The sequence below is a fragment of the Drosophila rhopaloa genome, unplaced genomic scaffold (genome assembly GCF_018152115.1).
Source record: "Drosophila rhopaloa isolate 14029-0021.01 unplaced genomic scaffold, ASM1815211v1 contig_3, whole genome shotgun sequence".
In the NCBI taxonomy this organism is placed as follows: Eukaryota; Metazoa; Arthropoda; class Insecta; order Diptera; family Drosophilidae; genus Drosophila; species Drosophila rhopaloa.
The window spans coordinates 3,472,661-3,499,823 of record NW_025335123.1 but is presented as its reverse complement, the minus strand read 5'-3'; the positions used below and the strand labels follow the sequence as shown (position 1 = coordinate 3,499,823).

Here is a 27,163-nt window from a genome sequence, read left to right as displayed (position 1 = left end):
TTTGCCGTGAACCGAGCCCCAGAAAAGTGTCGAGGAAGTGTGGAGCAGTATCAGTAGCCGTATCAGAGTCAGAGTCAGAATCAGAATCAGATCTCAAGTCTGAGGCACAATCGCCACCCAATCGAACGCATCAAGGCAACTCAAATTCAAAACCAAATTCAAAATCAAAATCAAATTCAAACTCCAATTCGAAATTTAAAGCAAATTTTTCCAAATTCCCCCAACGACAGTTTTGTGCTGAAAGAAAATCTACCAAATTCAAGGTTTGAACTCTGGTTCTCCCCTCATTTTGTGTCTTTTTTTTTGTATTTTTGAAAGTGCGTGCGTGTTATGAAAAGTTTGTTTGAGGGGTTTTCTTTTTGAACGGAACGAGAAAAAAAAAACAAAATACAAAATACAAATAAGTAACAACAAAGTAACAAAGCTGAGCGGGAAAGTCGGAGGTCAGGTATCATTGGGCCCCCTGTCCAGCCAGCTATTATAAGCCATCGCTTTTTGTGCTAGCCTCGGCTCTTTCGAGCTGAACCCAGTTTATGCAGACCTATGCAGAAATACTTTTTATTTCATTTCAGTTCGCTTTCCCTTCCGCTTTTGGGTCGTCTTTTTTCGGGGTAATTTTCCGTGCCTTTTCATATTTGATGAGGACGTGTTGGCGGACCCAAGGGGTGTCACCTATATATGCTCCTAAAACAGAAGCTGCTTCTCCTTCTTGGCACCACGGGCGGCACAACCCCCTCCCAAACATCCCATTTTATACTTTATTTATCTGTCCGCTCCGCCCAGTCAGCCATCCGACCGTGGCCTTTTGTTATGCATGGCCGTGTGAATCATTCATATGCAAATGCTGTGAAAATTCTCATTTATGTTTCGAGGAATCCCGCAGAAGCCACTAGAATGTGTCCGTAAACGGATGTTTCCCGTGGCCGAAGTCGTTTCCACAGTCCTGTGCAAGTCCTGCGGCTTTTAATTCCAGGCGAAGGGACTCCAATTGAGATGACCCCGGGCGAAGCAGAAGCATGGCCAACGATCATTGGGCAAAGTGTTCTGGGCCATGCCGCATTTTAGTGTCGATTAAGTGCTGCCTACTTATCGGCTCCCGTCGCCGATGGCTCTGCCTTGTTTGTATCGGCCAATTACGCCGGCGAGCAGTTCATTTGCCACCATGACTAACCGCTTTCCGCCCTAATCTAATCGCCATTCCCCGCCCCGAATCCCCGAACGATTCCCAATCGTAAGTGCATGATTCGAGATTTGCGGCTCTGGGCGGTCCAGGTGTGCCATTTAAGTGGTTTTAATCGGTACTTGTTGGGTATACACATCAGTTGCAATGTGTATAATATTTATTAAAATACGAAAATTAAACTATCTAACTACCGATTACAAAACAAGCATTGGCCAAATAGTAACTTTTTTAGCTTAAAATTGGAAGGGAAGGAAGTGTTTTAAATAAACAAGTATTCTAGAGTCGGAAGTGCGACTATGGAGTTCCCACTTGTTTTAAATTTACCTGCATTGGTCTGGTCGTCCGTTGTAAAAATGTGGGGGCGTTAATCTGCCCTGAGTGATCAATTGTCGGTTGCCGATTGTAGTGTTGACGCATTAAGCCACTTGTCCATCATCCACACCGGACCTTAGTCCTTTCACAGCTCCACCATCACGGTTGTATGTTTGTTGAGAGCAGCAACGAAAAACTAGGGTAAAATCAGGGAAACATCTCTGGCTTGATGTCCTCCAAACTGTTTATTTATCACAAGAAAAAACCTAGGCAAAAATTAGATGTAGAGCTTTATTTTCGTATGTTAACCCGACTTTAAAAATTATATTTAAAGCCAATAGAAAACCTAAATGGGGCCTATTAGTAAAAACAAATCCATAAAGTGTCGAAAGTCCGATGAATAATTGACTTGGTCTCTTGATTTCCTCATCACATTATAAATTAAAACTAAGTTTAATTTTCACAAGAGCCATGCAATGGAAACCGATTGAAAATTACTGAATTCCAGGCTGAGTTTCTGAGTTTTACAAAGGGCTATTCCATCAAGACAGACATTTCAAAGGGTTTTCTGCAGCCTGACAGCCTGGGTTGAATGTATCTAACGACTTGCTTACCCGAAGCGTTAAAAAGTTATTATAGTCTTCCCTCCCCGCTCCCCCTCTGTATAAATTCAGAATTCAAAGCCACGGAAGAAGAAGTTATTTTTTTTTTTAATATTGCGGCTAATTTAGTCCGGCCGTCAGACCAACAAAAGACAGAGGAAAGCGAGGAAGTGGGGCTAGTAATAAGAAAGTCCGGGAGTTGGGGACAGGAGGCCTTCCACCGGCCACGGCAATTAATTTACATTAATTTCCCTTTGTTCGCATGGCATTGTTTTCGTTGTTTCGTTTTCTTTTCTTTTATTTTCTTCTGTTTTGTTTTGCCTGGGTACCTGTCGCAGCAGCGATTTTATTAAAAAACAATTACAACACTTGGGCATCTGCTCTGTACCGTTTCATCGCGACGTGGAAATCCAAATCAGTAGCAGGACCAGGACCAGACCGTGACAAGTGAAAGGATGTCGGACAAGCAGCAAAAGGAGCAGGAGAAGGAGCCGGAGCAGGATTGCAAGCTGGAGGAGAAGGAGGAGGAGGAGCAGCAGGAGGAGCTGGAGCAGCAGGTGCCCGGAAGCGGCAATGACAGCTGCGGATCTGGACCGGAACCGGAACCGGAAGTGGAACCGGAAGTGGAAGTGCAGGTAGTCCAGGGAGTGGCAATGGCAGTTGCAGAACCAAAACCAGAGCCATCGGGATCGGCATCCGGATCGGAAGCACCTGCTCCAACCAATCCAAATCCAAATCCGGAGCTGGAGCGCGACAGGGACAGGGACTCGCACGGCGACAGGTGAGTCAAGCGGATTCCAGCCCATCCACGCACCCAGTGCGACCTTGTCAATATCCATTAGCTAATTGGGCATGCGATGTGAGGGAGGGCCCATGTAGACGGGCCCAAAAGTGAACCCAACTGTCCCAAATTAAATCAACCTAATTACAATATTGTAGCATGCGCATATAATTATATTATCCACCTTTTATGCATATTATATCAGTATTTCATCTGCATAATAACCAACTGTTGCCATTGCTTAGTACTAACATTTTAAAGAGTTTCATCCCCCATCATCGCCCATCGCAAGGTAAACTGAACTAATGTGTAAAGTTAAGTCCAACATTATCATAAAAATCATTGTTACTTTTACTCATAAGTTTATTATATAGAACTTATTGTATAAAACGAAGTGTATATAATATCGCACGTAAAATGTATACAAATTTCAAGTTGAAACATAAGATATAAAGAATATTTAATTAACTCAAAGTGAAGTCAATATTTTAAATAGCAAGTGCTCGACCTCCAAGCCTATTTAAAACCCAGCCACATAACAAAATTACACAACTCTTTCTGATCTGATGTCATTTTCATTAAGTGCACCCCCTCTTCGGATCCTAAGCCTTATCCCAAACCCAATCCCAATCCCAATCCCATACGCATACCCATTTCCATGCCCATTCCCAATTACCTGGGCCAAAAACCTACGTTGAATGCGACGTACACTGGGTTAACACATTTTGCGGCTGGTGGGGGATTCCAATTAGGGAAGCTTTATAAATAGACAGCAGCCACTCCCCAATTGGACCTTAAAGCGCAAAGTGAACGAAATCTATTCAGAATTCTCCATGGGGCAGGGATGAGAAGGACATCCCCAATTCCACAGGTGCTCCGAACCCTTTTCATTCCCTTTCATTTGGGTAATATTTTTCCTGTCGGCATATTTTTAGGTAATACTTTCCTAAGAGACATCTATTTGTTTGTTTATATAAGATGCGCTCTCCGTCAAATGAAAAATTCTATTATTATGAACCATGTATTGTCAACAATTAGTTAGTTCGTCTGAGAGCTTTTGAGGTGTCTATTTCAGTTCATGGATGAAATGAACGGATCTTATCTCTATTGCCATTAGAACTCCCTGATTGTGCGGTTGCCCTCCATCTCTTATCTGTCCTATCGCAATGTAATTTACGGCCGGATCAACATAAATTTATTTCTAAAGCATACCTCATGGCCAAATCAAAAGCTACCAACTTGAATTGATTCGGCAACAATCTATTTATTTAATAAATTCTGGATAACACTTTCATTAGGACAACAAAATTGAAGTTGAAACTCTTTATTTCGACACTTAACTATCAACATTGAAGTGCGCTTAATGGAATTCGAAAGAATTCTTGGTAAAACTTATTGATTTTACTTGCTGCAATGCATAAAAGAAAAATAAATTATTAAAATTTGTAACAAGTTATTTAATAGTTGGGTATATCTTTATATTATTGTAAAGCAATGTATACGAATTGTTTACGATACCCATATTTCCTCTAATAATGCATCTTTAACTTTTAGATCTGACCAATTTAGTTTATTTTTTTTTATTTAAAGCTATAGTCTATCAAAAATGTACTTTCGTTACAATACAGATAACACTACTATGTTTAAGTTTTTTGTATCACTTTATTAAGTGCAAAAGCAAAATCGTATTTAATTTAAGTTTGCATCTAACCCAATCAAGTTCAATGTCTGGGTGTATTTCTGTGTTATTTGGGTCAATTAATAGGGAAAATCCTATTTGAAGTTGAACTTTTGGCGAGAGACCTTCTCCACAAAGTTTTTGACTCGTTTTCCACGGTGTTTTCCCCCTCAAAACCTCTGTAGTCCTGGCACTCCGTTCTGCCTTCCGGTTGAGTTCCCTCCAGCTGGCTCCTTCGACCTCCTCCCCCTTTTATTTCCGGAATGCCCCGCCTTGGGGTCCTCATCCTCATTCCCATCGTTATCCTCATCCTCATCCCCGTCATCGCGTCGCACTCAATCATTGCTCCTTTCCAAACATTCAGCGCTGCAATTGACACTTTGTGGCCCGTTCAGTTTGATATTTTTTTTTAATTAAATACCTAATTGGTGGGATATCAAACCGATGGAGCGTTGTCATTCGGGGCAGAGGTGGGTGTGGGGGAGGGGGTGGGAGGTTGTGCCAGGTGACAGCAAGGAGGAGCCGGTGCCCCGAACGGGTTGGCCATCCTCGAGGAGGGCGGATCCCGGCCAAGAGTCACGGCTTTGTTGACTTTGTGCCCGTCAATTGTTCGGCTGCGAACGGGAGTGCAAACAAGCGGATAGTGAGGGGATGCGGGGATAGTCAACAAGGCGGCATTGTCATGGCACATCCTGCCCCCTCCTCCCCTTCCCCCCACCGGGATTTGACAGCATAATTAACAACTCTCCAACAGACTTTTGTCCACTAACCCCTTAACTCCCCTTCCGGCGATTTTTCAGGCCAAATCCCACGATTTATTGCTGCCCGAGCATTAACAATATCTTTAAGTCAGCTCGGATTGGGTGGGACTGGGGATTGGGGATTGGGGATCGGGACTGGGAAATGGAAATGGAAAGGGAAAGGGATGCATTCGGAATTGACAATGAGCCCTTGGTTCTTGGACCTGGCACGTGATTTGGCTGTCAGATGAGACAACTGGGATTCCATGTTTCCTACTCGCATTGTCATTGCCATTCAGCCCTGCCAAATTGTTAATGGAAATTATTAGTTATTAGCTGCTTTGCATATTTTGATGAATCCGGTCTCCTGCATTCCCACAAACTTTTTGCTAACATTGAAACAAGAACGAACTGTATTTGGTTTTCTCAAAGTTGACTAATTTGTATCTTTTTGCTAAGCAAGCTAATATGTTGCTGTTAAGGCAGCTGAGATTTGCCTAAGCGTTAAGTTAAAAAGGGTCAATTTCACCAATAAAACCAAAAGAAAACAACATACCTTAACAGAAGATTTTGTTTAAATAAATCTACACCTTTTTAAAATATTTATTTTTATGAATTTAAGCTTAATCAGCCATCATCCTATACAAAATGTCCAGTTTATTCATGAAGATTTTTTAAAAATAAATCAACGCCTTTTTCAAATATTTATTTTTATAAATATATGCTTAATGCATGGATGGCTGCATCATCCTATACAAAATGTTTAGTAGTCCAGTTTATTCATGAAGATCTCAAATGAAGGCAGTGCACTTGCTCGCGAGAATTGCCAAGCGGATGAGCACACATTTTTACCTGTCCAAATGGGATGAAAGGGGGATTCTCAGGCAGTGAGCTTGGCACTTTATCTCCAGCCTGCAGTAAATATCCGAGCTGGATCCAATGGATCACTGATAAAATATTTGTATGAAGTCGTGAAAGGCAGTCGACTTCCGTTGCCGTTTCGGCAACCCGGAAACTTCTTTCGATGGCACTTTGTATCTGTATCTGTATGTGTATCTGTATCTGCATCCTTGAATCTCGACCTCTTTGGCCATCTGCGAAATATTAACTTTTCGCAGACTGAGGGTTTTTCTTTCGCTTGGTCTGGTGGGTAAGCACCGAAATGGAATGTGCTGGCATCGAAATCGAGCAGGTATGGCAAATCTTAAGCCGTGGCTCAATGCGAAACGAGTGCGTATGGAAATCGACATCTGCTGGCAATCAACTGTTCACACAATTGAATCCGATTCGATTGACCAAACAGGAAGCTAATGTGAATGCAAAAGCGAGTGATTTCTAATCAATAGTGAGTCCCAGGAACCTGGCCATGACTATTATGGCAGCAGCTCTGGACCAGTGATTTACGGTCGCCAAATCCACTGGATGCCAGCTCTTAGCTCTCAGCTCACAACTCGCAGCTCTCTGCTTTCAGCTCCCAGCGGGCTTTGGCATTGGCATTCGGTGGAGGGCCAATCGGAGGGCCAGAACTTGACCCCACCTCGTGCCCTTGACTACTTACACTCCCGTGAGCGGACACCGCTGCCGAACAGAAACACACTGCCACAATTAAACGCACAAGGACATGGTCGTGGATGTGGATGCGTATGTGGATGTGAATGTCGATGTGAATGTGAATGTGGATGTGGATGTGAATGTGAAAGTAGTTGTGAGCGATCGGAGTGGAACGGAGCGGATTCAGTGCCACACAAAGGAACCCAAAGCTGACCTTTGACACCGTGTTTCTCGGGACAGGGTCTTGAAAATGCACTTGGATTAGTTGAGAAAATTATGCATACAGTTTTTGATATTTTGGACCGACAGTTGTCTACAATCCCTATTATAACTTCTTATAAAAATAGCTATTTAATAATACGTTCATTTTAAGCAAGTTCATGAGTATTGAAAAAAAAAATTGGACTTTGCTATGAACATTTTCTTTCCAAACAAACAAAGCTAAGCCTTAATTTTCCCGAAATATTTTATTTCTTTTTAAGGTGTATAGAAAACAAATCACTGACGAAGAATAAATATAAGTTATTGAGTTATATCAACTCCTCTTTCAAATTCTTCAAAGACAAAAAAAGTGTTGAATATATTTTCTTTCGATTAACTTAAATCAAAATATCCTCCAAAAAAAAGTAAAAGAGAATGTATTTGATTTGTGTTTAAACAATGAAATCAAAGGAAAAATCCCAATGCCGAGTAGCCATATGAATAATATATGTTATTTTTTATACGAATTACTTGTGAAACATGACAAGACGCTAATAACCTGAACAGAACTAGTTCTGCGTGTATACACTAGCAACTCAGAGGCGGAAGAAGCAATTGGCCAAAATGGTGTTTGAAGTAAAACCCAGAAACGTGACGGGATTCACAAACGGCGTTGAACGCATGCCGGAATACCACAAGGGCATCACAACCCCCCAAAGAAGGTGGCTTACTTGGGAGCACCGACAAAGACGACAAAAAGCTCGGCTGAAAAATACATTAGAGTATCGGACAGAAGAAACAGGCATTGGAATTTAAGTTAAAAACATCCCCTTTGACCAATATGTTTTCAATTTTAGTTACGAATACGTATTAAGTATACGCCACGTTGACCAGAAGTTTATTTTCGAAACAAACATAAACAATATCAACTAACAGACTAAAACGGGCTTATTTAATACGTGTATAGACGTTTATACTTCACCAAAACTTTCCTAAAAGTTGTAAGCAAATGGGAAATTTATATATACACTAGTTATAAGCTCATTATAAAAAGCAACCTTTATGCATTGGTCTAAAGTGTGTTAGCCTTCTTTATAATATATTGTTATTATACATTCATTAAGGGGAAATAAGTATTAACATATTAAATTATTGTTACTTAAACTGTCAACCTTAAGTTAAAGTACTTGGAAAAGTGTAAAGTAGTGTATTTTCCGCATTTTCGTTGGCATATTCTGCCTTTGCCATTGCCGGCATTCGGGAACAGACGTCTTTTGTCTGCGCCCCTTTTTCAGCTTTGGGCCCGGCCTATTCAACTTGGCCCGGTTTTCGGTTACCAACTGACGTCACAGCAGACAATGCAGAAACATCAGCGGCAGCATCCTGATCTCGTTGCGCTGGCTCTGAAATTATCGACTAATTACCAACTCCTTGGCCCGAAATCGCTGGCCAGGATAAAAGCCGATAAAGGCCGGTCGGAATAAACAAAGTTTATACGCGCCACATACTTGTTGGACCCTTTTTGCTTTTCGGCCTTTATTTTGGTCACCGCATCATCGATTTTTGTGTGACGACGCACTCAACCCCACACACACACACAGTCAGACACACATGCACACACATAGCACACACACACACACATGGTTGACGTTGGTAACGGTAATAAATCGCCATTGAAATTTTGTCGTTCAGCTTGTTCTTTGTCCATTTTCGCTTTATTGTCACACACTTCCCAAAACAGGTAGAATTCCCTTGCCTATCAGCTTGTAACTAAATCGCAGATAATTATTTTCAAAATACTAACTATGCTGGGGGCTCAATATTTGAACATAAATTGAAGCTCCTCTTTCAACTCTTACTTTACACCCATTTTGCTCTGCAGCTCTTTGAAAAAAAGAAATTATCAAACAAAAAAATATCAATGATGTTCATATAAAGAATCATTTAAAATGTTTAAATACTGCTTGTTAGTGAAAGATAATTTAATTTACAACTTAAAGATATGCCACTGCTTTGGGGTACATTTATTAATACATTTGTAAGTATTTTTGCATGCCGTAAAATATTTAGATTTGAGGAAAAGCTATAGATTTTCAATAGCCTGAAACGTAATATTGAATTTTTGGGCTACGATTGAAAGGGCATCAAAAAACGGTTTCACTCCAGCGAAAACGGCTGTCAATAGACAGGTGGTCGAGATATGAATGCGATTGGGGAAAAAGGAAAATGGCTTGGCTTTGCTTGTAATAATATGTTACCTGCTGCGAATCAATTAGTGTTGGCCGTGACTTTGGCCAGGCCATTTGGGCCGTGAATGTGAATCGCTGGCAATAATTGGCGTTGCTCATATTCGTGGCCCTCCTTGGAATGGAATTTCCCAGGTGAAATTCCATCCGCAGCGTGGCTCGAATTTCTCCGGTCGGAGTGTGCAACAGTTTTCGGAGTCGCACACAAAATGTATTGATTGCTATCGATTAGGCTGAATGCGTGTAGCGTGGGCGTGTGACAGTGTAGCCAGCTGGGTGAAAAATAAAAAGCGGACGAGGTTGAGCAAGGACTTGAAGGACCAACGATTGACATTTTCAAAGTCCGACGAATGGCGACGGGAAAAAGGGCAGAGCGCAAAGCGCAACAATTGTTATTTCATCCTGTTGCCGCCCAAGTCCTTGAGTCCTTGAGTCCTTGAATCCTTGAGTCCTTCAGTCCTTCAGTCCTTTCCTCGCTCCAGTCAACTGCAGCTGCTGTTTTGGTCTTGCCTTTTGTCAGTTGCTACTTGTTTTTCCGCTGGCCGCCCAGACGATTTCCATTTCCGCTTCCGATTCAGATTCAGTTTCACTTGCCCCGTGCACTTGTTTTCAACGTTGTTGCTTAATTTGTTAGCGCAGTTTGACGGGGCAAAAAAAATGCAGGTGGTTGCCTCAACCAGATGGCCAGATATGTGCTTTGGTCCCATCTCCGCTTTCTTTTCGCCCCAGGCGATAGCTGCCTGAAACATTTCACGAACCACTTAATCTCTCGATTGCCAGTTTGCATATCTGAGCTTGGACTAGTTCATCTGCATTTCTGGCAATGGCAAGTGGAAAATACAAATGGTCACGCAGCCGTGATCTCTCAGATTAAGTGAACACAAAGGAGCTGGGAAATCATTTCTGCAGTCATTTGCAGTAGAAGTAATCCCTGAATAATGACGTTTCAAATCACGCTTCTTATTCCAATGCAAGGCATAAGGAAAACGAATAGAATCTATCTCAATACGCTTTGAATATCGGGAATGAAAAGTTTTGTTTGCAATAAATCCCATTCTAATGGGGAGTTCCTGCAACATTTTGAATAGAGTGAACATGCTTTGTGGTTTCCACATGCAGAGTTTATGTACACCCGTTTGACACTTTGGTGGCCTGCAAAAAAGAGCAGTCAACCAATTTGTATCCAATTAGACCACATGTTTCCATTGTCCTTTTACTTTAGCCTTGAACTGCAAAACCTCATCAGCGATTCCCTTGCTCTTCGTATTGACAAATTTCCAAGGACATATTTTACGTGGGCAACAGCTTGGCTGTCAAACACAATTCGGATCCACTGAAACGAAGTTGCAGAAAACACACAGAGAGCAAATATGCATCCTGTTTAAGTAAATTCATTCAAAACCACAAATATTTTAATAAGCAAACCCTTATGTCCAAAACCCGGAATTATTTTTCGGTCCCATGTTCGAATGGGATATAAAATTTCCATTAAAGTGGCATTCACAGCTTAAAAATTTTATTTTTTGAGAAAAATCATATTGCTACCCCTTATGAAAAATTATTTTGACCAAAATCTGGGAAAAATCATATTTATTTTTCGGTTTATTGGTTAAAGCCCTGGGAAATAATGGCTGTGCGTTTGATGTGCCATGTGGTAGCCAGTTGGCTACAATGATCAATGGCAGTTGAATTTCACGAGCTGTTGCCGCAGCCGAAAGTTTATTAATTTGTTATCCTGTCACTTGGACGCTTTCATTGCCTTTCATTAGACCCTCCGCTCCTTCGCCCCTCCTCCCCTGCGCTCCTCCTCCCCCATCCCATCGCAATTCCAGGGACCGCAGAAATTAATTACCGGATTATAAGACAACTTCATTGGCCAATCGGGGGGCGTTTGGGCCAGGGAAGGGGGCGTGGCCGTCAAGGCGATAAGCCCATTTCAGTTCAATTTTCACCATTTTCACCATTTTCGGCAGCGGCCATTTGGTTTTGGGCTTTTATGATTAACATTTAATAAGAAAAGGTCACGCACCGAGAGGAGTTGGGAACAGGGATTGGGACTGAAATTGGCATTGGGATTGGGATTGGGATTGGTATCGTGTTTAGGATAAGGCGGAGTCAGAGTCGCGGAGAAAACTATACCAACAGCATTCCAGTCGCATCTGGGCCCGGCTAAATTAAGTGCCCAACTTAAATAACTCGAATTAAACATTAATAGCGTACTTAAAAGTTTTCCTTTTCGTTTTCGTTTTCATTTTCTTTTTCGTTTTCATCGCCGCCTTCGTGTTTCATTTATTGCTGTTGTTATTCAGTTGGCCCTTATTGGATACGATTGTTGCTGTTTGGTATTATTTTTTAAGTTTTTGGGCTCTTTGGGGCCAATTTGTTGTTAAGGCCGGGGCCAATTTCTTGATGAAATGATTTCGCTCTGAACTTTGGCGTTCGTTTTCAACCCTTCCCCGCCAAAAATCGATGGCTGGCCCATCGATAGAGGAACATCCTGGCCACTTAAGCCGGCCCTTCAATCTTAAATGGTTCATCGAGTTTCCCTTTGATTAAACAATTGATTGTATTATGCCTGCTCTATTTCTTTTATACTGCATCCATTTGATTTAATATCTCATGGCCGGTCTTGCTTATTTGCATAGCTGCTGTTGAAATGTGTATTTCAAGGAAATAACTTTAAATTATTTTGTTCTTGCTGTGAAAAGTCAAAGCCAAATAATAATACAATTTGCGAATATGTTTTTATATTTGTGGAAATTTAATGCTGTTGTCATTGATACGACTTATTTAGAGCCGCCCGGATTTAATCAAAGGCTTCTCAGGATGAATTCCTTTGTCGTTTACACTGCACCTCCTCTGCCCTCGCCGCAATTCTGTGCTGTGTTGTATTATCCTTGCAGAGATACAGGACCGAATTCCTTGCAGATCCCTCGCCATCCTGCAGATGCGCCTGCCATCAGTGTTCGAGGAGATACTTATTTAATAAGCCCGCGACATGTACTCAGTGTTGGGCCTAAGTGTTTCCCAAAAGCGAGAAAGATTAGGGCCTGCGAACGAATTGCTCAAGTGCTCCAGTCAATTTCATATATTTCACAGTGGGCCAAAAAGACTAACCAATGCCTTTAATGTAAATTCGGAATTTTCTGCAGGTAGCAAATAATTCAAATAATTTACTGGTTAACAATGTATTGCGAATTGCAGTGGCAAGAGCAGATTGCGGATTCTTGTTGTAATTAAATAATATATGAAATAAATTCGACATTCCAACCAAAGAAATCACAACGCAATTGATTTCACTTCTTAAGTAATTATTAAAATAAGCAACGTTGTCATTTCTAATTTGTTTCTCGATTTCCTGAACTCACCATTTTGCAGCTTACTCCTTTACACCTTTGATTAAGACAAATAATCGAGATATTCAACTGTGTTTGGCTAAGCAAACTAATGTAATAAGTGGGAAATGAAATATTGGCAGTTGGCAGGAGCTTGGACTCGGTTGTCCTTTGGCCCACCGTGCCTTGGCATCCAATCGGCAGCCACTCCAAGTTCGACGCCAACCATGTCTGGGCCGCTCGAGATGTTGTCAGCTTAAGTGCTTCATTTGGGGCGCCATGAAATATGCAACAGGCCGCCCAAGTGGGCTCCCAGTAAACGGAATGAACATGCACGTCCCCTCAGCCTCCCAATCCTGCTGCTCCTGCTGCTCCTGTAGATGGCAGACGGCTGCATCGGGCTCAGAGTGTCGTCCTTGTGGGCCTCTTTTAATTTGCCTTGCCTCGGATTCAACTCCTATTCTGTCCTCACTTCCGCTCACTCCCAAAGGCCCGATATTGATATGCTTTGCGCACTTCGGGCCTTCTTGGACCTGCCATAATTCCACATCAAATATGTGCCTGCTAAAAGACATTCGAAAATTATGCATGTCGTCTGAATTTTCATCAAGTTGGTCGTTTTTAATCCAGAAATATTTGAGTAAATGTTTTTTTTTTGCTCAAACAGCTTAGGCACAAAATGTATTTAATATTTGTAGGCAACCTAAGGTAAATGTTATTTTTAGAGACATATCAATTTCTTAATTTTGTGAACTTGTCAACCAAATTATTGTATCACAAGCGCAGTGTCTTTAATGCCTTTAATCAAACGTTTAAAAATCGTTTAATTTATGAAAGTTATTGTTCATGCTTGTTTTTGGTTAGAAAAAAACATCAAAAAACATTTATGCCCTTAAGGTACGAACATTTGTTTAGAGTAAGTGGCTGAAAGCTGTAAGCGTTTTTATACCCTGGCAGAGGGTATTATAATTTCAGTCAAAAGTTTGCAACGCAGTGAAGGAGACATTTCCGACCCTATAAAGTATATATATTCTTGATCAGCATCACCAGGAGAGTCGATCTAGCCATGTCCGTCTGTCCGTCTGTCCGTCCGTCTGTCCGTCCGTCTGTCCGTCTGTCCGTCTGTCAGTCTGTCCGTCTGTCCGTCCGTTTCTACGCAAACTAGTCCCTCAGTTTTCAAGCTATCTGCTCGAAACTTTCCCAAAAGTTGTCTTTCTATTGCAGGTAGTATATAAGTCGAAACAAGCCGGATCGGGCGACTATATCATATAGCTGCCATATAACTGAACGATCGGAAAAGCCATAACTTTGGTGTTTTTAAAGATAAGAAGTTGGGACTTTCTATGGGTTTTATTTTTGGCCAATCAATCCGACATACCAAATTTCATAAGGATCGGCCGACTATATCTTATAGCTGCCATATAACTGAACGATTGGAAATGCCATAACTTTGGTGTTTTTAAAGTTAGGAAGTTGGGATTTTTTATGAGTATTAAGAATGCATCATATGAATAATTTTGGAGAATATAATTTACAGAGTATTCTGCAAGGGTATATCAACTTCGGCTCCGCCCGAAGTTAGCTTTCCTTTCTTGTTAGTTTTAAGACTGAAATATGTCTTTATTATTTTTGGTAGTTGTGGAATATAATTTAAAATATCTTTGCTGAGGGTAATCTTTCCTAAATCCAAAACGATTTGGAGATATGACTTAATTAATTAAGGTTTTTCGAGCCAAAAGAAATGGTTTTCTTTTCAGCTGTCTTCCTTTCGCTGACGATTGTATTTGCGCCGCACAAGGCTTTGGTGACATTTAAATATAAATGAAAAAGGTGCGCATACGTCACGAGTTGGGGGCGCTGAGGGGGCGTGGTTAGGCCATAAGAGGGCCTGCCAGACATCTGCATATTGCCATTGTGACAGGCGAACGAAAAGCCAGGCCGGGCAGGATGAAATTTGCGACCTTCTCCTTTCACATGGGGAAAAGTACGGAAAAAAATATGAGGGAAAGTCGAAGGAGCGGAGGAGCGGAGGAGCATGTGTGTCCTGGCGGGGGGAAAGGGGCTGAGGGTCCTCCTGCAATTTAGCGCGACAACAATGGCGGCCAAGTGGCGCCATCATTTCCTCCCGAGCCCAAATTTCTTCTCTTCTCTTCTCTTCTCGTATTATTTTTCTTTTTTGTGGTAGGCACACAAATGCTGGAATCCGTATGTGAACTTCTGTATTTGTATTGTGGTGCTGTGTTGCGTATTATAATTAAAAAACCCAGAGCTAACACAAGAAAATACAAAGACAAGGGAAGCAGGGGCGGCATTCAGGCACGAAATTAAATATTTACGTGTACAATTAGTTGTTAAAAAAATGTAAACAATTAAAAGATCAAAAGCAGAGAAAAGTCTGCCCAGAAAAAAGGAAATGTAAACGTGCTTTCTACAAAGCTTGTAAACTCTCTTTTAAAAAACACAACTTTTTTAAGATAAAAAAAACTCAGTTATGAATATAATTTTTATTAAACTTAATAAATAAGGTTAACCTTTCCAAATTATTTGGGTTCTCTTAGTTTAAAGCTTTATATAATTTTCTTATGTTCAACTTTTAGTATATAGAATTACAACACAGTTATTTTTATAAGAAATTTGATAAAGAAACATTTTGTCATAAGTAAATTCGTTTTATTCAATATTTATCACTATCCCAAAGAACGCAAGAGTTGGAAATTTGGGTCCTTAATTTAGTACATATAATATACGGTTTGGTGAAAATTATCCATTGAGGATAGTCCTTTAGAAGGCAGTCGAAAAAGGCAGGAAAATTTTACATTTTATGCTTGTACAAAAAGGCACAGATTGTTATTTGCTACGAGTAGGCAGTTATTCCACCCTTAAGCCTATTATTTGTCACAAAAATAGCCGCACGCCACATTGTTTTTTTCAAGCCCACACAATCTCGTGCCAGAGGGACCACAAAAGCAATCCCATCATCGACACTTTTTGCTATTTATTTTCATTATCCTTCCCACAACTCCTCGCACTAATCAAATGACTGGGAAAAACAGTGAAACAGCAACGACACTGGACCGAAGAGCATACTCAACGACAACAAAGTCGAACTTGAAATCAAATTGGTACACGCAAAAAAAATTTGCGTGGTCAAATTGACCAATGCAAAAAAATAACTATAAACAGTTTTTTACTAAAAAAATTAATGTTGTTGTAGCTTGGTTTCTTAATTTATAGTAAAATACTCCCAAAAAGTTACTTTTACTTTCCTTTCTTCCCTTTTCTTTCACTTGTGCATTTATAATTCGCAACTGGTTCTAGCAATCTGTTACCAAGTGACGAATTTACTTTATATGATCTTTTTTGTAGAAAGGCTTCACATGTTTTTAAAATAGCTGGAAGCTTAGTACGGCTACAACTTTGAACGGTGTAGGTTGAACTTTTGAAAATGGAAATGTTATAATCAAAGAAGTAATAATTTTTCTTAGTTAATTTAATTTTAGCGCCTTCTGGTTTCATTTGTATTATGCAAAGTTAGTTAATTTCTCGTTTTCAGCTTTCACATTTCGCTTTAATATTATTTAATTTATTTTATTTGTAGATCTGCTGGTGTTATTTTGCGAACTAGAGCGAAGTTGAGGGTTATACACGCGCAAATAGAATCGATGCAAACACACTGACTTTTACTTATCAAACTATATTGATTAAGCTTCGACTGCTAATGATAAAAATGCAGTAGGCTTCCAGGCAGAATATCTGTAAGCAAGTTGCTACAGGCGCCGTTACAAATTGCTAAAGAGAGAGTGAGGAGAAAGGACATTGTGGGTGCGAAAGGGGTCCTGCGGGGGCGGCAGCCATTCACAGCAGCAAAGAAAGAAAGTGGAGCAATGCTGCAACAACAGGCAAGCAGCATCATTAAAATGCAATGCATCAACGCGCGATTGTCTGTGTGACAGTGGCGTGGGTGTGTTGATATTGTTGTTTTTCCTTATTTCCCATGGGCTCCGACACGGCACTCATAATTAAACGCATTTTGTATTTAATTATGTGACGGCAGGGCAGCCCAGCATAGTAACATAGTTGCTGCCTGGATAGGATCCCTACCCATTCCCATTCCCCATTTCCCATTTCATTCCCCTGACCTCTCGCATTTTTGCATAATCGCTTTTGGATTCGAGCAAAGCCCTCAAAGGGATTAGTGCTCAGCAACAATTTAGCAACGAAACAGGCGAAAGCTAAAATCCTGTCGAGCGGAAGCTGTCCAAAAAAGAGCCCAGACTGTCAGCTAGGACCCGAGGTCCTGACGCCAGGATGTGTATGAGTGGGGATGCGGATGAGTGGGGGGGGTGGCAATGGATTGGCCCTAGCCTGGCAATTAAAGGCGCTGCCAAGTGTGCTATGAAAATGTTATAGCACTGCGTGCTCCCGCGGCCCTTCTGCCGATTTTCCATCCTTTTGTACAGATACCAGCCAAGAAGTAGCTCTGCAAATTAAATTTTTTTCCATTCGACGCTTAAGGCTAATGTTTGCGTTAAACTCGGCAAAAGCCCGTACTTATTTCAACATCTAAATGATGAATATAGCCACATACAATTGCCTTTTTGTTTGTCTAAATGAATCGTAGTCGTGGTTAAGCAATTAAAGGATCTGCCCTGTTTGCCGTAAAAAGTTATGGCAGTGAATATGCCTAAGGATGCGACCCTTAGTTGCGGCTCTGCAAATAAAAGTTATTAGCCATTTTCCCTTCGCCAGTTGAGTCTAATTTCGGTGCTAAGCCCAGTGAATGCTTATATTGCTTAAGCATCTGTCAAGTAAGTTTAGGCTTTTTATTACGGGCATCGAAACGAATTAAGTTTACCCTGAATACGGCTCATAAGCTCAATCAGAACATAAAAAATTCAAGTAAAGAGATTGCGGGTTAGAATAAAATGTATTTTTTAAATATATTTATGGGTATTTATATTTTTATTCATATTTTATTTTGGCTAAGACGATGCTAGCCTTTTCTCATTTTAGAGGAAGTTGGAAAACGGCACATACTTATCGGTAAAACGTTTAAAAATCTTCAGTATGAATTGCTCGAATTAGGCGATTCCCAATAACTCGTACTGATTATTAATAAAGAGATTATGCCATTAAGATAATCGATGGTTCTAGTTAAGGGGAAATTCGTTGTTACATTACCAGATGCATGTTTGTTGGCCCCTATTTACACTTCTCTGGAGCTCCTTAAGTTAAAGCTTTTAAATTCAGTGCCCTTACTTAACAAGGTAACAGGATGTAACAAGAGGAAACATTTTAACTAGAACGCAAACATAATTAGTCCGTAATCATAGTCAATAGAGACGAGGATGTTTGCATGGGTGCACTGTTTGGAGTACAATAATCACGCTCCACTTTCCCAGATTTATTTCATTTGTAGTAAGCGGATTTACATTTCCGGTTCTTGCTGTATTTCCACGGAAACTGAAATGAGAATGCGGAGTATGCACATCATCAACTATTTGTTCAAGCCAACTTTCTACTCTAAAAGTTCAACCACATTTTTAGGGGCTTTTTTCGCTGGTTAATGGATAGTTTTTAGTTTGGGTAAGCACTCAAATAATCATAAATTTCCAAATATATGGCTGAGCATTAGTGCTGAAAAGCCAATAGCTTCAGGCAATATTTCAGCTAATCAGAGTGATAAATATACTGGAAATATTCCAACTCCGAAAAAATATATTGTAATTTGGGTGAAAATTACTGTGTAGATTTCAATCATGCAGACAAATGTAAATTAAATTTTCTGCTTTTGTTTTAAATTCTCATTCCAAATCGCTATTGGCAACCCAAATAATATAGTTTGTCCTTCATTTGACGGAATTGCTTGTGTAAAAATGGTTAAATCATAATAAATTATATAAAAAGGAGGTTTGTTTCCTGTTATGATGCCCACTGAAGCCTTCTAATAAAATGATGATAGATTGTAGCGTGCTGCATAAATATATGGAACCTACATAAAATAATGATTAATTCCTGTTGGATGGACAAATATTTAATTTTATCGGTTGGCGATTTATGATAATAAGGGCATTATGAATTCAATTACAAGTACATACGCATATGCATATGCATAATTAAAAACTTAAAACTGCTATTGTTGGCAGATCACATGGGTAACCTAAACTACACTCTGCACACATAACATTCCACATCCGCCCTGTGGCCCAACGGCAAAGTAAATCTGTCTGAAAAACGCAAAGAATGAACGTTGGCAGACTTAATTGGAATTTAAATCAAAAGATTAACTAATTTGGTGGGGGGCACAGCCCACAGCCCACGGCTACTTGCAATTCGAAGGCCCAGCACCCAGAACCCAGTGCACTATGGGGTTTTGACCTGTTTTGTGGCATTAATTAATAACTCGGTCAGTTTTGGAGATATCGACATGAAACTACCAATCGTCATTATTTGTCCCTAGACACATATAGTGTGAAAATCGTTTGGATCAGGAAACAATATCCTATAGCTCCCATAGGAACGATCGGTTAAAACTAAAAAAAATAATGAAATTTAAAGAGCTGAAATTTGTTGGTCCATGCCTTTAAAAGATGATGATAATAAGTGCAACAAAGCAAAAAAAAATTTCGTCAAACTCAAAACTCATCGGCAGCCACGGATACATATCGACTAACAATTCGCCAGTTTGTAGGCAAAATGATTCGAATTTGTCCAAATTGACGGGCAACTGACAGGACAAACATTTAAAAATGATCCTCATATTATAAATAATTTGTTCATCAAACATTGTATAGCCTTTTCTTGCTCAAGCCGGCCCTTCTCGCTATTCCAAACAGCAACCAATTCGGCGTTGTAGAAAGTGAGGTTATCTAAGAAAAATTCAAATTGCACCAATAGTGCGGAAAAGTGCACAATGAGACTAACAGATTTTGCTCAGAATTGACAAGGCTACAACATACACTTGGACGCATTGAAAACTAATGCAAACTTCACTCAAAACTCTTCCCAAAGTTGAAATTTGTTCCTCAAAATTCACTTAAGGTGCATTATAAAAACAAAATATTAGTATAAACACGCATAATTTAAACAATTAATACATTTAACATATAGTACAAGCCTGTGAGATCAGTTTCCATTAGTTTTTTTCTTTTCAAATTGTGTTTTGCACGAATAAATTAATTTCAAAGAACGCTTTGAAAAAATTGCAAACTTAGCGCTGGTGCTTTCGGATGCAACAGCTGACTTTACAGCTGTTATGCTAACATATGCTGTTAAATATTAACGTTTTGAGTATGAGGCATAACAGTTTGATGTTCTGTTAATGCATTCCCATTTTTTTTTTTTTAATTAGAGCACTTTTAAAAAATGACTAAATGCCACATAAAGTGGTCAAAAACCCCATAGTGCAGTGGCCTGGCCCACTTCAATCATGGTTGAAGCACAATTTAAGGCGCGTGAATTATGCATGCTACGAGGAGCAGACCTCCGCCGTTCGTGAGTGCCGGATTTGGGTCAGAGCGGCAAAATCAATAGCGCCCTGGCTGCGGGTTCGAAAAGAATGCCAGCGACATCGTCAGGTAAATTCCTCTGGCCAACCGGCACACGAATGCCTGGCAAAGCGGTTCCATTTATGTGTCGTTACTTCAGTCATTTTTCAAATCAATTTTCAATTTGTATTCATAGCAAATTAGACGCGCGACTGAAGCGAAATGCAATTGGTTTCTGTTTTCCGTTTTCCGTCTTCTGTCTGCCGTCTCGAAATTGTCCTGTCGTTTTGGCTTAGATTCATTCGAATCCTCGCTGGAGCGTTAAACTCTGCCCGCATTCAAGCCATCGGCGTAAGTTAATTTGTTTGGCAGGACCCCGGCGGGACTGACCCTTATCGCCTTTGCTTTTGGCAAAGTCGAAGGAAAGAAATGGAAAAGTAACCAACGAAACAAAATGCAAACATGAAACGAAATCCACACAAAGCACTCAAATTCAGGGGCGGGGAAAAGGAAATAAGGGCATAAAGCAGAATTCGTTTTTGCTTTTCATACACTTGGAAAAACCACTACAACTTAAGCAAAACTTTGTTTAAATTCGCTGTACGCGACATTTTTCGATTTTTTTAAAATTGGGATATGAACTATAATAATGTAAATATAATATACACAAAGATATCATGCATTATCATTTTTTACAAGTTATGTAAGCGACAAAATATTTGTTAGTAACTAAGGGCAGCTGACATTTTTTCTTAGTCTGGAAAATTGTCCTGTTTTTTAAAAAATATGCAACTTAAAAACAAAAACTAAGAAAACCATTTTCAATGAACCAATAATTGTTTTACGATATTAAAATTATACCGAAAGCGTAAAAAAAATGTTTCTCCTGTTAAACTTACTTAAGGGATTTTTTATTTAAGATCCAAGGTCAAAGCTTCTAGTTTTTTTTCGGTAGTGTACCCTACGCCACCGGCATTTCTACAAGGAGCAAAAGTTTGACCCAACCGAAGCAATGCTTCTGAGTCCTGTAGTGCTATTGACTCCTTTGTTCTGTGGACATGACCGATTTTAATAATATGTCTGCTACACGAATTGGTAGACAAGGAAATTCAGATTTTTAAATTCTCGGTGCCCAAACTTTAAAAAATTTGAATTATTTTGTAAAACAAAGACAAAAAAACAATTTGACATTCAGAGTAATACGGGATATAGTTAGTTATATGTATATCTTAGTAATCTTTTCCAGGACATTTCACAATACAACTATTGCCAGGGTATTTTAGAAAGCGGCCTACTCTCTCTTTTATTTTTATGCTTTTTATGGTTTTTTGGTTTAACGCAAACAACACAAAACGCAAAGCAAACACAGTATATAAAAAGGATGAAGGGGGAGGGGAGGGCGAGCGCCGAGCACACGCATTTGTATTTGTATGCAGATATAAAAACTTCAAAGCACACACACTTAACGTGCTTAGACACGCACTAGCACACACACGAACATGGGCAAAATGGCGGGCGGAAGCGGAAACGAAAATGCAAACGAAAGCGAAGGGAAAAAGGGACGTGATGGCGGCTACTTGATGTTGCTGCCACAGATTTAGTTACGCGTCGCTTTTGGCTAAGCGTTTGCTAAGCTGAGAGGAGGGGAGGGGAGCGGATGGGGGCGAAGGGGAGGGGATGGGGGCGTGGCCAGGGTGGGGGGGTCGTGATCCTGGACACGTGCCACTGCATTCGATGCGTGACAATCGCCGGGTCAGCGCTCAGCTGAAGTGCAAATTGGGTTGGCATCAAATCATTTTTGCGATACATTTCATGTCATCGTTCATATCAATATATATATAGTCCTCGCACCCCGTCATTTACCCATTTTTGTGGTATCCTTTTTATAATCAAAGTGTGACAGATTGAGTTCGGTTTTTTTTCGTTTTTCGCACTGGCTTACAAGCGGCAATTAAATTGTTTTGCGGTTTTACAGTTGTTGACAGGGTAATTTGCCAACAGTTTTAATTTATTGATTATTTTCCCTTTTTGCGTGTTTTTCTCCCTAATTTCTTTCCTTTTTCCGTTATCATAAATTTAAATTGAAAGTAATCAGAGCATTACGATTATTTCCATTTTAAAGTGGTGAAAAGGCCGTTTTCTCAGATAATAATTAATCTATCGTGAAGTGTTACAGATGCATGACCTCAGTACTTAATTACATCCCAAAGAGAGTTTTGCATTAAGCCTTAAAGCTTTTTTGCTTGGGCTTCTAAGTCGAAAAAAGTTGCATTAGCTAAGTGAAAAGGAAAGGTAAACATGGTTTCAATTCATTTCTCCTCCCGAATTCCTTTCAGTTTCGTACATTGAAATGTAACCAGGCTGATGGAAGAAGGTCCAATTGCAAACCACAACACAAAACAGTCAGTCAACTTTGTCGTTTCTCAAAGCTGTTACTAAGTTGTTGGCACACATCTCTTCCTTTCTCGAAAAAGTTCGCCACGACAAACTTTCAGTTCCTAACCAAAATGCCCAAAGGCAGTGGCACTCACACACACACACTGAGAGACAGGATGCGACATCCTGCACACTCACACACACACACACACAGACAGCCGTGTGTACACAGCTGCGGCTCATTTGATCGCTGGGCTTGGCCAATTGACGGAGAAAAAGACTTTTTGCGCAAATATTTCCCTAAATGTTTGCTAATTTGACTCGAGCTGCTTGTAGGCAGTTCCCTCATCATTTGCTCAGCTGCTCAGCTGCTTGTTGTCATTTGTTTTTTGCTGGCCCAGGCAAAAGTTGCCAAAAGTGGAGCACCGTATCTCGGCCTCTTGGCCCAACATAATTAAGTCCGGAAACATTCGACTTGCGGCCCAAAAGTTCACTCGGGAGTATTGCCTACTTATGCGGGCACAACACTCCAATCAATATGCGCATTAGAAGCCTCAAATCAGGTTAAGTGTATTGGTGGTAATTTGAATTTAGCTCACAACTAGTGAGTCATGAACACTCCTAGTGATTTAGTTTTCTTAAAATTCAAAACGTCAAATCTCTGTATATTTTGTTTTGATTAAAGTTTATTAAACCTAAAATACATTTTGTATTATTGAACACTGTCTAACTACGTTAATGAAAATTGAGGAACATTCTATCATCTCTTTAAACATATTCCCTTTGAGTACTTAAAGTAATAGCAATGTCTTAAAAATTGATTGCTCATACGCACTGTTGGCATTTCCATAAATTTACGCAGAATTGGATTAGGCACGCATATTCTGGTGATGCCTGAGCAGCGCAATATATTTAAAACTTCAAAAATATTCGAATTTAAAAAGTTTTTTCAGAAGTTCTTTGGAACATTATCTGTTAAAATAAATTAATTCCTCCCAAAAAACTATGCACCTATGTGGCAGCTTGAGCAGGAAATAAATATAGGGGATAACAAAATTTAGGTAAACAGATTATAAGAGATTTCTAAATACAAGTTTATAGTCTAAAGGGCCTCTTCAGACACAAGTAATTACGAACTTATTGTTAAACTTATGTAGTTAAATACGGTTTTGAGCTGGCAACAATAAACGACCTGTTATTCAGGCAAATGAGTTGGAAAGGAAGTTGGCTCGGTCAGTTCTGTGTAGAGTGATCAGTTTCGTGTGGTTTCGCCCAAGTTCAAGTGCCGAAAAACTTTCGCTTGGCAGTTTCGTACTCGTTTTGGCCATAAACGGGTAACTGTTGTTAAAGATATGTACATAAGAGCGCCCTGAACGCATAAATTGCTGTTTAATGAGTGCGGAGGCAACATGTATAGTGCCACAATCGGACTCCATTACCGGGGAATTCGCTTTGTGCCCCGAAGACTTTTAGCTTGGCTAACAAGTTTGTTCCATTTTCCTGGGCGGATGGCATTCTGAGTTATTAATAAACATAGTGTGTTGCCCACACACACATGGGCACATGTGGAACACACTCGTTCAGGTTCACATCAATATTTACTCTGGCCAAGTAATTGATAGCTTATTGATTTACATGCCCGAGAAGCACCTTTCTTTTTATTTTCCTGCTTTCTCGCTTTGTGCTCTACCCAGTGCTTTTCTTTCTCGCTTTTCTCATTTTCCACAGAGCTTCAAAGCCCCAACTTGTGTGCCTATGCATAACATTTCACTTACCGTATCGTGATTTTAGGATGGAAGCAATGAACAAGAAATAAATATTCATATCGGTACTTCGATTGGGTTAACTATATCATGCTAAAATTGTATTTTTAGTTCAGCATCCTAAGTTCACAGGAAATGAAATAACAGGTTTTTACTCAAAACGTCTTAGCCTTGTATTTATATATTTTAAACTCAACTTTTTAATAAGCATTTAAATTATATATCTCTATTTACTTTAATTATAAGGCTGTTAATTTGTTGGCTTATTATCGATTTTGTAGACTAACATCTATTTAATAAAATGCAGTTCTGCAGAGTTATTTTTCTTGAAATAACTTGTGCAATAACTTGCATTCCTTTGAAAATAACAATCACCTTTTAAAAGGATAGACAAACGGGAATTTCATGTTGCCCGAAACCTTTAAGGTGGCACTTAAAGTAAAATGCCAGGAGTGGGACTTATGACCATGGGATAAGCAAGAGGGCGGGGCAGGGGACAGCTGACTGATTAAGGCGCAATTGGAAGCTGTCTCAGCTGCTGATGATGATGGGCTTTGCCAGTTGCCGCAAAATACAAAAATCCCCCAAAGCCGCACACACACTCACTTCACATCCTCGTAAATCCACTTCCCGATTCCCCCGCCCAGTGTTTGGATGTCCCAGCTCGGCGAGGACTGCCCTAGGCTCAGAACTCATTAAATTACAATAAAAATAATATCGCACACACACACCCAAGGCAGAAAACCCACCGGAAACGCACATAAATCTCATCATAGGAACCCCAAGCCAAAGAAAAGAATTCCGGAGAACTTCACAACGGATAAACAATTGAGGTTGGGAGTCGAGTAAACAGAAAGTAATTTAATAATACACATTTATTCCCATTTTTCAAATATAACTTTGCAATTTTAATTTGTGAAGATATGGATTTTTTCATGTTTATTTATTATTTATTATTTAATACAAGGAGTAACGTAAAATTATTAAGACTACAGAGTAAATGTTCTTTCAGATAGCATTTGTTTTGGCAACATATATTGCTATAGTATTTCTTACAAAATGAAACACAGAATGGCTCGAAAAAAATTGAAAGGCAAAGCCCCAAATAAACGAGTTCATTTAATAAGGGAATTTTTCCATTCATTGACTCGATTGTGTAAATAAACCGCTTGAATATCGCTTATTAATATTCAATAATAAAAAAACAGATAAACGGACTGCAACTGTATTGCATATTTACTGACAATTCGGTATGAAGCGGCTTAATTTACATAAACAATTACTTAAGGCTTGAAGTATATTTAAAGACCTATGGTCTACTGTAAATTATATGTATGCTTAAATACTTTCCAATGCCTGCGGAAATAACTTATACGCCCTGTAAGCCAAGTGTCATGTACATTAATAAAGACCACAGACATGTTGTCCAATTAAACGAGAGGAAAGGCAAAGTGCAGATCATTCCTCCTCCTTCGTGATTCTTAAGCCCGCATGCCACAGTCTCCTATCATTTGGGTAGATTAACAAAAAGCCTTCCCAACTCTGCAAATATGTAAAAAAAAACAAACGAAATAAAATCACCATTTAACATTTGTGTACAAAGCTAAACAAGCGAAAAGAATGGAAAAAGAGCAAAAAACTTTTCATTTTATGACGCATTAAAATGAGAGGTCGTAAAAAGTTAAAGGGCATAAAAACGGGCCAAATCATGAACGTGAAAAAATAAAAATAAAAACACTTCACCAATAGACAACATACAAGGGGCCAGAGTAAACAAACAAATAAACAGGCGAACAAACAAAGAAAACAAACAGATGTATAATACTTAAAAACACTAAATATACACCCTTGGCGATAAAAACTCGAACGGGGCTTAACCCGAAATCAAATGAAATTAAATGCGCAATACGCAGTACACAATACACACAGATATGCAGGTGAAATGTGTACATATAGTTACTAAATATATATAAATAATGAGCATATATCCCCCTGTATTCAGCCATAATGGCTACGTGTGTAACCAACTTTTTGTCATTTCTCCACATTAATCTGTCCGACTGTTGCTGCTGCTGATGATATTATGATGATACCTTATTGCCCAACGACCGCAGTGCAAACGGCAGCAACATCAGCATTCGCACAAACACCAACCACAAGCGTCCGAGCCGCTTCACACAGTTAATGGACCTCCTGCCTTTAGGGCTGAGTGTGAGCTCCATGAGGCTGGCAGCATCGGGGTCACCACAGTCGCAGTCACAGTCGCAGTCTCAGTCACAGAGCCAGCAATCGCTGGGCAGCCCGCATCTTAGCAGTTCCCAGCTGGAGATGTCTTCTGCCGGCGACACTCTCCGGCACTCTGTGAGCTTCCACACCGAGGAGCTGCTCCTGGACTTGGCGACCAGCCAGGAGTTCTGTGAACTGCACAGGTAGTTGGGCCATTTCGAGAAAACACCACCTGCCACAAGACCCAAAACACAAGACACAACAGACACAAAATCCAAAACACAAGACACAGCTGCTGATGACGCTCGGGCCACTCGGGCGCATACTTAATGTCCTGCTAAGCAGCTAGGAGCAGCAAATTAAAGGAAGGGGGCAGTGGCGGACCCAAAATATCCATCTCTCAAATGCGTATAGATATGGAATTCAAATCATGAGTAAAATAACTGCATAACACGTAATGCAAACTAAATCGAACTTAGCTTACATATATTCCATGGCAAACACACATATATTTATATATATAATATATAATATGTTCTCTCATATAATTAACTTAATTATTACTTTAATTAATTACCTAATATTAATACTTTTTTTTAATGCTAATTGTTTACTTATCGTAGGCATATATTAATGATACTTTTTCTGAATTACATTTTCAACATTAATACTTTACTAATAA

At 39.8% G+C, this 27,163-nt stretch overlaps 2 protein-coding genes across 2 annotated transcripts in view; both read left to right on the top strand.

Annotated features, from left to right (window-relative positions):
- LOC108038657 overlaps positions 1-27,163 on the top strand; it is a 51,531-nt gene continuing 24,368 nt past the window's right edge. The window contains exons 1-2 of the mRNA XM_044461097.1: positions 1-263; positions 2,520-2,878. Of these exons, the coding sequence (XP_044317032.1) occupies positions 2,553-2,878 (326 nt within the window). The 5' untranslated portion in view covers positions 1-263; positions 2,520-2,552. The remainder of the gene's footprint in view (positions 264-2,519; positions 2,879-27,163) is intronic.
- LOC108038656 lies at positions 6,918-26,688 on the top strand. The gene is made up of 2 exons (XM_044461427.1): positions 6,918-7,033; positions 26,370-26,688. The coding sequence occupies exons 1-2, from the start codon at positions 6,918-6,920 to the stop codon at positions 26,686-26,688; spliced, it is 435 nt and encodes a 144-aa protein (XP_044317362.1).